At 37.4% G+C, this 15,392-nt stretch overlaps 1 protein-coding gene across 1 annotated transcript in view; it reads right to left on the reverse strand.

The window, feature by feature from the left end:
- Nucleotides 1-15,392, reverse strand: part of RSRC1 (arginine and serine rich coiled-coil 1) — a 144,370-nt gene that overhangs the window by 71,708 nt on the left and 57,270 nt on the right. Inside the window, 1 exon segment of the mRNA XM_040566891.1 lies at nucleotides 4,403-4,439. Within this exon segment, the coding sequence (XP_040422825.1) occupies nucleotides 4,403-4,439 (37 nt within the window).

The raw sequence follows: 15,392 nt of genomic DNA on the forward strand, positions 1-15,392 counted from the left end.
CCCTAGGATACGGCCCCATACAGAAATGTCAGTGACTCTATGGCCAAGAGGTGGAAGAGACCTTCAGTGCCACCTTGGGCTCCGACCTTCGGGAAACAGCAACCCCAGACAGCGCTTAGCGCAGCCCTCAGCTGTCAGGAGAGCTCATCTGGGGATGTAGGCTGGGAAGAATACTTTGACAGTAACAAGTATTAACCTTAAAGTGAAAAAAAAAAGTCATTCATTAATTAAAAGTGATGAAAATTAAAGGGGTTTGTTGGTTCAGGTTACTACATGCATTTTTAATCAGGAGTAGGGATTTCCATGATGTGCATAAACCATTTTATGAACTCTGATGACTGTATTTCTCACTTTCATAGATGGAACATAAGGAAAACTACCATTTATATCCCATATGTCAGATTAAATTGACATTTCAGATACTTAAATACTTTCAGTGTATATAAAAAATATTTTATTCTTATCTACTGTTTATTCTACTGGAATACTTTATTGCTACCTTCAGAGCCTCAATGTTCATTTGCAGTTACGCACTTGCATCTTCAGAGCATGCAATGCTGTAACCCCATGCTAGCTAGTAACATTACGGCCTCGACGCAAAAAAATCCATGAAAATCCATCCACGGGGCATGAAAATTACACCTCCCCAGGAACACCAGGGTGGTTTTCCAGTGAGAACTTCTCTTCAGACTTTGATGATTAGCACTTTACGAAAAAGTATATGAGAAAGAAATGCATTTTTTAATGTTTATTGAAAAATCTTCTTTTAAATTAAATTTGATTTCAATAGGAAAACCAGCATCCAGTCAGCCCGACACGTCTGCAGTGAGGGAGAACTCAGGCTTGCAGAACATAATTGACCAGCATGGAATTTTGCCAGGATACTAAGATAAACATAATTACTCTTATTACGAGTGTTAATTAATTGTTTGTGAACCCTAATAGTTGGCTGCTTGGTTTTATAGCTCGTTAGAAAGCCAACAATTCTATTAGCCACTGCTACCCAGCAGTCATGTTGGGATATTCATCCGTCATCACCGCAAGTCTGAAACTAGGCCAGTGACAATCAGCAAAGAGTGAACTGCTGAAACTGAGCTCCAAGGAAACAAATATGTAGTGAAACCTAGTGACTAGTTATTAACACCTCCTGGATAAAGGTTCCTTTGTTGTTTGTTTGTCTTTTAAGAGATCTTTGGTAGAAAGATTTGCATAAAGAGCCACTGGGTGGGGTTAACCAGCGTTGGTTATGAATTCCTGACCTTCCCATACACCGCCTGTGTCACGTCACCCAACTGATCGTGTAATCGGTGACCTGCAGCAGCTCCACGGGCAGAGCTTTGCGTGGTAATGCAACGGCCGGGGCTTGGCCGGAGCTGCACCCGCGCCTGCTGGTGGTTATTGATTAACGCGCGGCCACGCAGCGCCTGCACGGCTGGCAGACAATAACTATATTCTCACAGACCGCTGATGGGCTAAACAAGCTATTAATGACAGGCTGCTCTCCATCATTTCAAATGGACAGACTCTGCTGCTTGACCACAAGGACAAGCAGGTTATTGCCTTGAAATCTTATACGAAAGACACAAATAAGATCCCTCTGCTGAAGAAACCGCACGTATGGCTCCACTGTTCATTTTTAGTTGAGCTACTAACAGAAAACCGGACCTACTCTGAGCTGCAAACAGCTAACCTTCTACTCCAAGGTTTCTACAGTTTGTTACAATTTGCTACTGGAAAAAAGATTTAGCAAAATATAATTCAGCAAGTAACAACCTAAGTTTTTGGAATACAAGACCAATTCTCCCGTATTTAGAACTTTGCAGTTCTTTTTCTTAGCTCGTGTAAAAAAAGAAATAAAATAAAATGGTTCCGAGCAGACTTAGCTCTTGGCAGTCACCAGGGAGAGCAGCTGCGCCCACCCGCACACTCAGGCAGCCCCACAGAACAACCCTTCCCCTGGTAGCAGCCCACAGGGCAGCCCCCCCAGGAGGGTGTGCTCAGAAGGAATCCTTCACGAGGGAGCCGAGGTCCTGGCGCAGGCTGCCCCGAGGAGCTGGGGCTGCCCCAAACCTGCAGCACCCAAGGCCATGCTGGGGGGATTTGGGCAGCCTGGGCTGGGGGCAGGGGGCCCTGCCCATCCTTATGCAGCGACACAGGAACAGCCACATGAACCTGCTGTGAAATTCTCCGGTCTACAAAGAAACTAGTTGTTTATGAAAGCATTTGTTTTTACACTGAAAGTATTCCCAAATAACAATTTGTAAAATATTCGCCAATTTTTTGAAAACCAGTCATGTGTGCAGCGAGATGCTAGGTACCAGAACAGCTGCTGCTCCTGAAGCACACATAAGCAGCATAACTGGCTGCAGTCGAGTGAAAGGTGTCCATAAAACATAAATACGAGAACACACATCCTATTTTAAATAAAGGATTAAATAGCAGATTGCCCAATCAATATGAAAACTCTTCTTTTCTCATTGTCAACTTTGGAGAAATGGGAGGAAAACCAGTTCTTTCCAGGTATTCGGACATGCAGTAATTTAAAGCAGAAGAACAAGAGCAATCATGGCTTAATTCTTCTGAGGAATATCCCTATAATTTACTGGAGCTTAAAAGGTCTTTGTGAACTTGTCTGACATAACACTGAGATATAAAAGTTTCCAGTATGAATTCTCCCATCTGTGGGTATCTTGGGAAACTGTTAATTTCCTTGAGCACCCGTTCCCAGGACAGATTTTCTGAGATCACAGGGAAAAGGAAAAAAAAGTCTCAAGGACCTGGAGGTTTTTGAAACATCTTTCACAGAAATACAAAGCAGCTAATGTATTTCATGAAGATGAAATTATTCAAACATACAGTGAGTTACCACGTCAAAGAACTTCAGGTTTCATTACTCTGCAGAGCTTCTTCCCAGTACATTTCCCCCCAAATCCCAGAGAAGCTCTGAACGCGAGTGAACATTATTCCTGGTCCACCATCCCCTGCCCAGGCTACTCGAAAACCATAGAGCCTCTTCCTTCTGAACCTGCTGGTTCGAGGTGACATTATAAATCAGACCTGCAGCTTCAGCTACTGCAGCACTCCCAATTTAGAAAAAGTACCAGTCATGGTCATCTGTCAAGACTACAGCATCTTTATAATGCATTAGAAAAATTCTCTGAACCCATCAGATTACAACAACCTGACACCAGCAGAGGAATGAAACATTTAAAAAAATTATTTAAGAGATTCAACTAGCATGCAAGCTACCTATGAAACTAGCAAACAAGATTAATTTTAAGACTGCTCTTAGAACTATTCATAACATTCAGCTATTTATTCCACTTAGAGATTCAAAATACTAGTTTGCAATGGAACATTTAATATGCCACCATTATAAAGGGGAAACTGCTGACAACTGTGCCCGAATATACATCGTTTTCATCCTGCTGTTACTCCAAGAAGATATTGGTATACAAGCGCCTACAAATCATATTTCCCAAGTGATTCCCAACATGGGAAGCAACAACAGAAAAGCAATGTTTTTCAAATGCTTGTGCAATACACTGCAATAAGATTTTATTTTAATAGCAGTATAGAACAGTATGTATTATTTAGATATTGTATGAAAAATTAAACACAAATTTCAACACTTCTCCTGAGGTATTGAAATATACGTGCCATTAATAGTGAATATTTTGATTTAATGAGATTTAATAATCTGTTTAGATGAACTACTTAACGTTCAGATGATTGCTGATACTAACAGTCTAAGCTCAACGAGCTTCAGACTTGTGACAATATTTTTTTCCAGTTTTGATCAACTGATTAGTTTTTAATGCTAAGTATGTCTTGCCATCACTTGTGGTTTGAATATGTTTACTTAAACCAAAAATATTTTGCATCTCAATTATTATTTTATACTGCAGCACTGAATGGAATTTAAGTTAATACATTATTCATAAAGCAAAGACAACAGAAAAAACAAAGCTGTGCACTTCTTTCAAAGACTTCAAATTACTAAAACATACCATATTTATGCATGCAATATTTGATTGTGTGTGTGTGTGTGTGTTTCTTTTTTTTTTTTTTTCATCACAAGTTTGTTGTTTTCAGATCAGGATATGCCAAAAATCCTACACCAAACAATTTTTGTTTATAATTAAGGCAATCATCAATCCAAGGATTGTAGTCCATTTTATTTCATCTCTACATCAAAAAAAGTAATTTAAAAAAATTAAAATTCCCTTGAAATGATAAGATAAATGAAAATGTAAGTGCCTTCACATTATAACAGTAAGCTGACCCTCTGGGAAATGGTTGACTTTCTCAATTCAAGGTATTCAAAGCTCATTCAAAAGTGTTCATTTGGAATGCAGATATCAAAGATGATGCAAATGTTCAAGAGAAAATTAAAACTTACCAGATGTTCTAATCCAGCTTTGATGTTTCCAGGGTCCCTGTAACAGAGGAACAGAAGTTCTAAATAGTTGCTAAACCCTTGTCTACAACAATTTATGTTTCAGTCAGAAATGTCAAAGCCATGAAATTTCAAGTAAAATTTTCATTTTTAATATCTTAATCATTAAAATATTTATCAAGTATTGATTATTCAAATGCATAATTACAGAATTATTTAGAACCTTAAATTTTACCTGCCTTGAAATTGTTATAAACTTTAGCAAAGCAAGAGGACACTCATTTAAAAAAAATTAAATATAATTATCCCACTACTGAATATTGAAATTATTAAAAGAAGACAGTGGTATTTATCAAATCCACATTAAATGGCTTTATGGTTCTGCTTTCTCACTGCTTCAATAATAAAGTTTGTGAGAGTAATAAAACTGGTGGGTACTTCTCAAAAATGAGAAGTATTGTGGCATTAAGATAGCTGATAAGAGAAAAAAATGACTAAACTATCAAAAAAAAAGGAACAGCAAAGAGAATTCAGAGCGAAACTTAAAACATCTTGCTACGTGCATACAGCGCAAGCTTGCCATCCTGGACCAACACAAACAGTTTGCCCAGTTTGACAAAGTTACCTGAAAAGTGTTAGATGCCTATTCTCTGCCACTTCAAAAATAAAAGAACAAAACAAGAAAAAAAAAAAACAAATAATAAATCCCCTAAATCCCCAAGTCCCAAGCTACTAAACAAAGGAAGCTGGCTTCTGCTTTCTATCTGCTTCCAAAAATGTAACGGTATCTTTTGAGGAAGACGGGCTGTAACCATGCCAAACAAGGAGAAACTGTCCCCAGAAGTATTTCAACTAACCAGTTATTGAACTGTATAATGTATTGCAGATTTTATACTTATAATATTAATTTTTTCAAGAAATTATTAACCTCTATCAAGCCACAGGATTAAAAACAACTATAGTCCTCTGAGACAGCAAACCATGGAAGGCTGAAATTCTGTTCTCTTTAATGCATAGTATGGGTTACGGAAAGCATAATGTGAAGTTACACACAAAAAAGGGCTAAAGCATATTAAGTTTTATTATATACAGAGTAAGTCCATGTTCAATGGCACATTTTGCAACCTTGCTGTGCTGTACTTCAGTCTTCTTACGTAAAAAGCTTTTATTTTTCAAAGCTTTTGAAAAAGTCTACACACTTTTGCTCTACTTGAATATACCATGGATGAACCGACAGAAAAGATGCACTTTTCTTACACCATTATTTAGCATTTTTAAACAAGAAAATATCAGTCTAGTCTGTACAATATTTAAAAAGGAACTGTCGTTCACATCTGTTTCGAGGTGCTAAATGGCCTTAAAGAAATTAACTACTTGGGAAGCATCCAAGAAGCTGATGTTAGGAGCTCCCAAGCAGTGGTATAAAACCTGCCCTGCTTAGTGGTCTGTCTCCTCTGCTGTCCCTGTCATGACTTCATCAATACTGGTGCAACTCTTTCTGCCCTGTGCTGAAAGCAGGCTTAATTCAATTATAGGTCTCAAAACTGATAAAAATGGTCCTGAAGTGGAAAATGCGAAGAGATTATTGGCAAATGAATAAAGATTTGTATCGAACTAACACACAAGAGTACAGCAGGTTTTTTTAATCATTCCCTGTCTTAAGTCTTCTGGGAACAGTGAGTTTCCCTTCCCCTCATGCAGCACATCGATTTCTGAATTAGACTGCAATATTAAATAATTAATATACTTGCCATGATTGATGTTTTGCATTAGTTGAATATTAGGTTATCAATCAAAATCCACTTGGTTTAATGTAATAATATTGAAAAAATGTCACTGGCTGTTCATCCAATTTGTAGTTGAGGCAGCACAGATAGTAATATTGGTGTAACACAAGGCTCTAACGCAGGAAATGCAGTGGTTGAACATACATAAGGCAAACATTATCAAACTAACCAGGACAAGGTTGAGGTTGTCCTAAATAAACCTTGTGGCACCTGTCACTTTCAATGAAAACCTCTTTCCAGCCAGAGGCTGCCATGCATCAATCAGCAAAGACGCCTAGCGAAGCCATGGCATCATTTTATTTCTAGTTAGAAGTAATTATCCAAATAAGATTCTTGTTAATACTATATTTCAAATATTGCTTTATGTAAAGTCGCAACTGTTGATACAGCTCAGTCACCACGTGCTTCAAAGCATAAATGAACCTTCAATTTTTACTGAATACTTCAATCATTAATGCCATAAAACACTACAAATAAAAGGTAGTTACAGCTTTATGCACATCCAGTACTATAGTACTCTTAGAAGGAAAGGTTGTAAGAAAGTTATGTTAATTTAGTTCTCTTTATCAGGTGACAAAGTTTTACTAAACTAAAGTAAAAGTTGGATTAATTTTGACTTTTTTTTTTTCCTTAACAGAAGCTCTGTTATTATGTTTCCCCAGTATAGTCAAGAATTTGTGATGTAAATTACTAGTTCACATCCACATAGTTTACAATAATATGTTAAAAACAGTAAGCATAATATTCAGGTTAATCCAAATGTTAAGTTTTGGTAACAGCAGTGGAAAAAATTGCAACTGCACTAAATTCGAATCATTGCCAGGAGGGACCTGCAACAAACTAGAAATTCAATTAAGCACGTGTAGGCAGCTTTCGGATTACTTAAAACTGTAATGGAGGTAACTAACTGGGATAGCGTTAACTTATTAGCACTAGTTCTTTTGACAGTAAACTAAACTAAAATATTCACTCGTGCTTGCTGAAAATCCTGATTTTAACCTGCACATGTACTCATGTTCATAATAGTAGGTTCAAATATGAAATTAACTGTTAATTAAGGAAACTGAATAATATGCAGTATCTCCAAAACATCCAAGTTTTAGCTATTCTAAGATAATTTAAGAGTTCCCAACTTTCTAATAAATGTATAACAGTTTCACCAAGGAATTGCAGAACTAATGCTTGCTTTTGCACAACAGCTAAACCAACCACTGGGTGCATTTAGACACAGCACTTTGGAGCAAAGCACCTTCAAAAAGCTGTATTGTTAACATTATTCTACAATGCCAGTGATTTATTTTCCTACTATGAGGCTGCTTAAAACCAAAGAAATCTCGGAGAGACATTTTTACCTATCACTAAAATAGGCAATTGAGCTTGTTAGTAGGCCTGCGTTACATTCTTTAAAGCAACAAAATGACAAATAATTATGACAGCAGAGTTTACTCTGTGCTGCTATTCAGATTAGTAGGAAACTAGAAGGATCCTGCAATTTTTAAAATATTTATTTAACATGAAAACAAACCAGTTCATATTCTTCAGTTCTCAAGTTGTTATCAACTTATTCTCAAGACTTCCCTTGTATTCACAGTTAGTGATTTCCTTTGCCATTGTTTTTTGGTTAGAACCCATAGGTCACAGGATAATTCTATGGATTACCTGTATCTGGGGATATTTTGGAGTAATTCCTAGTCACAGGACAGCCCCGGCAGCAGGGCCTCTGGAGGGCTGCAGTCCTTCCACCTGCTCAACGGCAGGGTCAACTCTGAGGCCCATTTTACTGACTCCATGGCCCTGCTGGGAGGGCCTCTCCTTTTATCTAGTTCAAACGTCTCTTTTTTCATCTGTGCTGGTTCTCCTTCCTCCCACCAGACACGACTTGAGAGAGCCTGGCTCCGTCTCCTCAGCCCGAGTGGTGGCTGCCAGGCGCCCTCGCAGCCATCTGTTCTCAGGTGCCCGGCCCGCGGCCTCCGGTCCCCTCACAGGGCAAGTGCTCCGGCCTCTCACCATCTTGGTGGCCTCTGCGCCACTCTAAACAGTCCTAACATCTGAAATTGCTCTTCAGAAGACAAATGAATAAATAAATCACCTCATCATTAGCAAGGCCTTTGGCAGAATCCCCTCCAGTTCCACAATATTAACTACAAACTGCGAAGAACAAGGTCAGATGCAGCAGTTCAGGTCATGCTACACCACACTCTTTCATAAATGCCTTTTAATCCCTCTCTTCATGAATGACAAAGTGCTAGTGTTGATTAGGCAACACTGTCCTAAATTGTTGTAAAAAAATTATGATGGAGCCCCTTTCTAAAAATCCGTTGGATCACTCAACAAGCACATAATGCTTTCAATAATCTGTCAAGTATCATTTTAAATAAATCCCTTTTTTCTCCCAATATTTCTCTTCAATGAAGAACTTTATAGTCTTCTTGAAATAACCTTGTGTTTTGCCGTTCTCTGTCGTCATGTTAACATGCTTCTACCGCTTCCACTCATTTAATGGTCTTCCCTACAGATCTTCCTCTGAGCAGCACATGCATCTGCTACTTTTCTTTTGCATGTTATCAATCCCAACTTGCATTCTACATAAACAGCCTCAAAAGAAACAGCTGAAGTCTTCAGAGGTCTTCAGAGCTTCTTCATGAACATCAGCAGCCAACAATGTTAAATGCTTCAGACATGCATACAAGAGTAGTGTCTCTTACTAGTCTTGACTACCTACTCCACTGTAACCTGCACCTACCTTTACTCTTCACCTCATTAGTTACCATCATCATCTCTTCTCCTATCAACAAACTTGATTTCCAACTAATCTTGGAAGTCTAATGAACACTTAGCACCCTGTCAAACAGATTTGGCTATGGAATTTATTACACTAGCCCTGATTACTAAGTCAATATAGCATCACTGTTAATACTCCAAGTTCTGACTAAATTCCAGCACTTGCATAAAAAACAAAGAAACAGAACACACTAAACCAACAAACAGCAACAGCAGCTGGTAACAACTTCCTTTCTCTCTCAGAATGGGGGAATCCCCCATCCAAAACTCCACTAACCTGTGACAAGACCGTTTCTTTCAGTGGCTGAAATTTTTTCAAAGCCTTTTTTCAAAGGCTTTCAATCGAAATCTAATGATTTCCCAGACCAGAGCTGAGCACTGCATATTCCTGGCAAGAAGAAAATTAGTTTTCCATGTGATTGCACACTGTTTACTTCTACCCTGGGATATCCCAAGACAGAGGGCTGCTCCCTCACTTCTGCTTATTTTATGTTCAATCTTTGATGGATGTAATTTCCTCAGCCTTGAAGGCCTGTATGATCAGATTGAAGGTATTCCTAGTATCAAACATTAGAGCAGGAGGAATATTAGGAATAAGGCATTGTGTGCACACATACACACTCAATTGGTTGGTGGCCTGAAACGCACTTGTGGCCTTATCACTGTTTAGTGATGCATTTACACAAAGTTTTAAACCAGGTAGTGTTCTGGAATAGCTTCACAGACTTTGTCAAGCTCATAAAACATGCCAGACATCAAGAACAAAACAGTTATAGCCAGATCATGCCTTTGTCCAATTCCAGAAAAATCAAAGCCTGGAACAGGGAGAAAAACAAAGCCAAACACAAAACCGCCTACTATCAGAAATAACCAGAACAAATACACGATTATCACATTTGGATGCTGACTGTTCAGAAGGTACTACGTACTTGTTGCAGAGTCCTGAACGTGGTTTTTAGAAATTGATACCCCCATCATATTCCACTGAATTTTATAGGTTTTGTATTGTTGCGTTTTATGTAAAATTATAGGCTGATGTTTCCAAATCTGACTACAGACCATAAATACTTATTTCAGTAGACTTTGAAAGACACAACAAAGGTTACTTAAAAACTAAGTCGTATGCCTGTCCTCTTCTCCGATACCATTTTTAAGAGTACAGTGCTGATCCTCCCAAGTGAATAGGTAAATCCAGACCTACAGACTCTCAGTGACAAGCTGGTCCAACACCACACCGGTGGTCTGGCAGAACTGCCAGTAAAGGCTACGTAACGCATAGAAACAGAACTCTAGCAAATACTTCACTCTTCAACACTAGTAGTTAACATTTTCTGGATTATAAAAGAAATCCTGAGAAGTAGGGTTTGTATTTTTGTAGCCCTAAGTGGAAATTACGTCAAAGGGAAATTACAAAAGACAAGAAGGGAAAACCATACAGGAAAGCCATTTCCTCCTGCCTCTCATACATAAAGATGAAGAAAAAAACCCTGACTTTTTGAAAGTAACCAAATGGCATATCCAAACAATACTCCCAGTTAAACCTATGAACTAAAAGAAAAAAAAAAAGGATAAAGTTAAATAGATAATCCATTTATGCACTCAAAGTGCTTGAAAATAGAGAAGAAAATGATACAGCATGAAACAAAGTACTGTTGGCACTTCTGAGATACAAAACCTTTATGACCACTTGTGAAGCACAGTAATGAAAATCAAAATCCTTGAAATCTAGTACTTATAAAAGTTTAAAAAAATATCCATACTACATTCACCTCAAAGAGAATTCCTTGACAGCTGTAATGGATTTAAGAACTGTGGCTCCTTGAGTCTAAAAACTCTGTTTTGTCCCATTACTGGAAGATCTAACCAAACAAAAACACAATAGTGAAAATGATTTAGCAGTGCAATGCCAACATCAGAGAGGGTACAGGTGAGAGGATTGATAGGGCAATAATCTGGCTGTTATTCTGACAGTACCAAGCATTCGGAAAAGCAGCATAATACATTACTGAGAATTTTCTTTTGCATGTGAGAGTTCAACAGGATGAGATATAGCTAAACTATTAACTTGATGCTACTCTTCCTAGTCTTTTGTGCATAGTAAACTCCCATCAAAAAGAGGGAATGCTTAGGAAGCCCTTCACTCTGACTGCTAGAAAAAGACATCCATGATATTTTTGAAGAAGCATGAATGTCGTTTTGCTCTTACTTAATATCACATCCAATGGTCTGGAATGATCCTGAAGTGTAAGGACTTCAAAAGCTGATGTTATTGTGCTCAGTGGCTCCCCACTCCAGTCAACCAAAGAATTTATTTCACTCAGGAAAAATGATAAGAAGTTTGGCCAATTACTAATAAATTTAAATCTAATAAAGATTCAAGAAGATCATATGAAGGTCACTTATCAAAAGCAGGAAGAAAAGCAGGAGTCACCCCCACACACCAACACATACAGAATAACTTGGAACTGCTGAAGAACTCAGATGAATATAATGCAAGCTAAATTGAATCATGCTAAAACCAGGGACTTTAAACAGGACACAAGGTGAAACAATTTCCATAATATGTTATCCTAGAGAAAAGAAAAATCAGTACCCAAGAGACCTTATCAAATATTCAAGAGGGAAAAATATATATAACCCTGTCTCACAGAGTAAAATTCAAGATTTTATGCAATTGAAATAAACACTGAAACTAAACAGAGGAAGAAAAAACAAAATATAGCGTTGATAGCATCAATATTTTCAAATAGAACCTACAAAAAAAAAACCTTTTTCTCCGTAAGTATTTCGCATAAATGCGATCCAAAATAACTACCCAAAAAAGCTCCCAGTTTGGTTTCAGTAAGACTTCAGATCAGATATAAAAATCTTATAAACTATCAAAGCAGATTTCTTTATCCCAGTTGCCAGTTCAAGCAATTCCTCAGATAAACCTGGAAATTCAAAGGACCTCATAATTTGCAAGTCCTTGGAGTTTTTATACATGTATGTGGGGGGGAGATTGTTTTGGTTTGGATGCTGTTGGTCTTTTTTCCCCTCTCCCTATTCAGTGCACAAGGTTCCCTTCCCAAAGAGTAAAACCTTGTTAATCAAGGTTTGAATTCCCAGCAAACACGAGCAATTAAGCTTCAGACTTTGGAGCATCACTGTCTCTGTTGACCAGATTATTTGGTAGTTTTAAATAAATTAGACATCTTTGGCCTGCTTTACCTTTTCTGTAATATTATTTAGTAGATATTCAATTAAAACACATCCTGTAGGTGAAAGTGTATGAAAACATTTCACTAATGGACGTTAGTGGTAGTAGGAATTGTTGCTAATTAGTCTCAAAGTACAAAACAGACTACAAAAGTAGCAAAAAGCACAGCACTGTAAATGCACAGAACACTGCACTGAATATTAAACAAAGCAGAGCAAGTTTTAATGCTGGTAAGCACAACTATAGTAAAAACTCTCTGGACTAGTAAAGAGTGTTACAGGTTAATGAGGAACATATAAAGAGTGCACAATAATTATCATACTGAACACCTTACCATCTGTGTTTGGATGACTGCAGAATATAAACACAGTTTATCAGCATTAAGTCTGAAACTAATTACACATGCATTTCTATTCGCATACTTTAAGGATAAATATTTTAACTGTTAGATTTTCTTCAACTGCACTCAACTCTCAGTGTTGAAGAACATTAAATTTAAGTGTAAAGCAGTGAGAAAATTTAAACATTCTAAACACTAAAACAATTTGAGTACAATCAATTTTCCATTTTCTGAAAGCTTCTAAATCCTCCTCATTCACCCAATTACTACTGTACTTAACCTAATGAAATTTTATTCTGCGGGAACAATCCTATTCTTAAACAAATTTTTGAAAAATATAAGATTAAAAACTTCTACACAAAGAATAAACTCCTAGAGAAAAGATGCAAATAAAATTACTATCATAATCTTTTGTTTTTTATTTGCAAGTATAAAACTGAAGAGAAACAAAAGCATGGAACATAGCATCTGTCATATCAGAATATAAAAAGATGATCCTGGCACAAAATGAAAAAGCTCTAATTCATTTGCAAATCAAGCCTGCCAGTTCTATTTCAAGCTGGCGGTAACTGTCAAGAGTTAACAAGATAATCACTTTCAATCCTGCCTTCAATGGTACATTACACTGTTATTCCATTCAATAAGGCCGTTCTTTGGGGCACTAGATGAATGGTTTTCATTTCTAACTCACACAAAAAGTTGCAAAAAAAATCCATGGGGCTTAAGAAAGAAATCCCTTTATGGGCATTTATCTGCCGGCACTTGCTTTTAGGCAAAATGAGATATTTGGATACACTGGTGTCCATTCACTTCCTCTATTCCTTCAGGCCCTCAGTCTGCTGATAGAAAAAAAAAAAAAAGGAAAGAAAAAGCACCACACAAGGAAACCTCAAGCCCGTTTCATTTTTTTAATACTATCTCTGCGCATTAAACAAGTTCTGTAATATCTTTTGTAAATGCTACAAGTACGCACAGCTCACTACACCACACTGAAGTCACGTCTTATTTGAATAGATCTATCGTTGTTTAACTTCATTATAAACTGCACAAAATATAGTGAATGCTCTTGAAAATTGTGCTTAAGGAAACAATAAGCAGGTTTTTCATTAAATGTTTAATAAAAATAAAGTTAACAATTAAGGGCACTTTTCCTATGAAGCAAGTTAACATGGAATTTTGTCCATATAATTACTTATAATTTGGTTTTGAAGATTCTGTTTTATGCATTCATCCCAAATGGACGAGGTCTTTTAGGTTAAAAAAAACAAAACTATATTAAGTATTTAAAACTTGCTGGCCGACAACTTTCTACTCATCTCAAAAACAAACCAAAAAAAATTCCTGCTTTCGCTCATTGCTCAAAACCCACACTATAAGATACTACCTGCCTGTTAAGGTTGTTTTGTACAGATATGCATTCTATTACTCAATATTTTAAAGTGACTATCTTCTATACTAACTTCAGAAACAAATCACTAATTTTTTGTTTTGTTTTGTTTTTAAATAATGCCTATTTCTCTCAGTTCACAGGAAATAAACAACAAAACAAAACAAAAACAACAAAAACACTAATATCTATATTTAATATCTTTACTGAATTAAGCTTGTCCAGCCTTGGGTCTCTTACCCATAGTCAATGCCAACAAGTTCACAACCAATACCCATCTGTAAATACAGTTTACTTAATTTTTTTTAATAACCAAAAATATTTTTCCTGAAGCTGAGGGACCCATCTTGCAGTCACTTCCTATGCTATGTGCATACCTTCAGGAACTTTTTTGGATCGTCTTCATACGCCATCACTACAAGTCAGACAACTTTTTCCTTACAACCCCAGTGCAAATGGAAATAGTATAGGAAATGTTTCTGTTCTGGGAAATCTGAACACCTCAAGTTAATGGTGGAGGCACAGGTTTGGCTTTGCTCTTTGCACCTCAGAAATTTCTTCAGAGCTTCTGAACGGAGAGGTGTTCTTATAGTTAAGAAATACTGCAACAAACCCAAAACTCCGCGCCTGGATTTACGTAGCACAAGAACACAGGCCTTTCATGGCCCTATGGCCCCTATTCCCTGCAAAGAAAGAACATCAAATAAGGATAAATTAAAAGTTCACACACTTTGGAAAGATCTTGAAAGAGCACGAGACATTGCTTTTTCTTAGAACACAACTTGAACACAAGCGAACAGATGGATTTTAAACTGCAGGTCGTCCCCCCACTAATTTTATGCAAGGTTAATTCATTCCCCCAAAAACAAGAGCCTGCCACAGAATTCTGTGATCTGCTCTTCTCTGTTTTCCTTCCCCTCTAACCAGCAGTGGTTTGACCCCATTACTGTTCAAAAACAATCAGATAAAAAAAAAAGAAAAGAAAAGACAGCATTCAGAGGAAAAGTTAAGATGTGCAGCACAGTAATTTTTCAATAAAGGTAGGTGTTCGTCTCTAGCCTTCAAAACTGATTGGTTTCCACGGATTAGAAGAAAGACAAGGATGAGCCAACAGTCCTAGGCCTCATGCACTTGAAGCCAAAGGACTGAGACAAGGTAGGTTTTCACATTTCCGTTATAATGGAGGACGCACGCAGCACTTTGCAGCCACGGTCAGCTCGCTGCGACCCACAAAGTGCCACTTTGCTGCAATTCTACAGCTCGTGACGGCACTCGATCCAATTTTAGCTCACTAAAACCTCATGCTTTTTTAAGCATCACTGTTGGGAGGTATAAAAATCCAATTTGTAAATGCTTTCTCACTATTTCTTTTTGTGTCCCTGCAGTTTGATTTTGTCCTTTTCATTTGGCCTGAATTTATCTCCCTCATGAGCATGGGGGCATATTCTGAATATATTCTATGTAAAGTACGTTTCACTGCCAGGTGGGCACAGGTTCTC

This window comes from Cygnus olor, chromosome 9 (assembly GCF_009769625.2).
Source record: "Cygnus olor isolate bCygOlo1 chromosome 9, bCygOlo1.pri.v2, whole genome shotgun sequence".
Lineage (NCBI taxonomy): Eukaryota > Metazoa > Chordata > Aves > Anseriformes > Anatidae > Cygnus > Cygnus olor.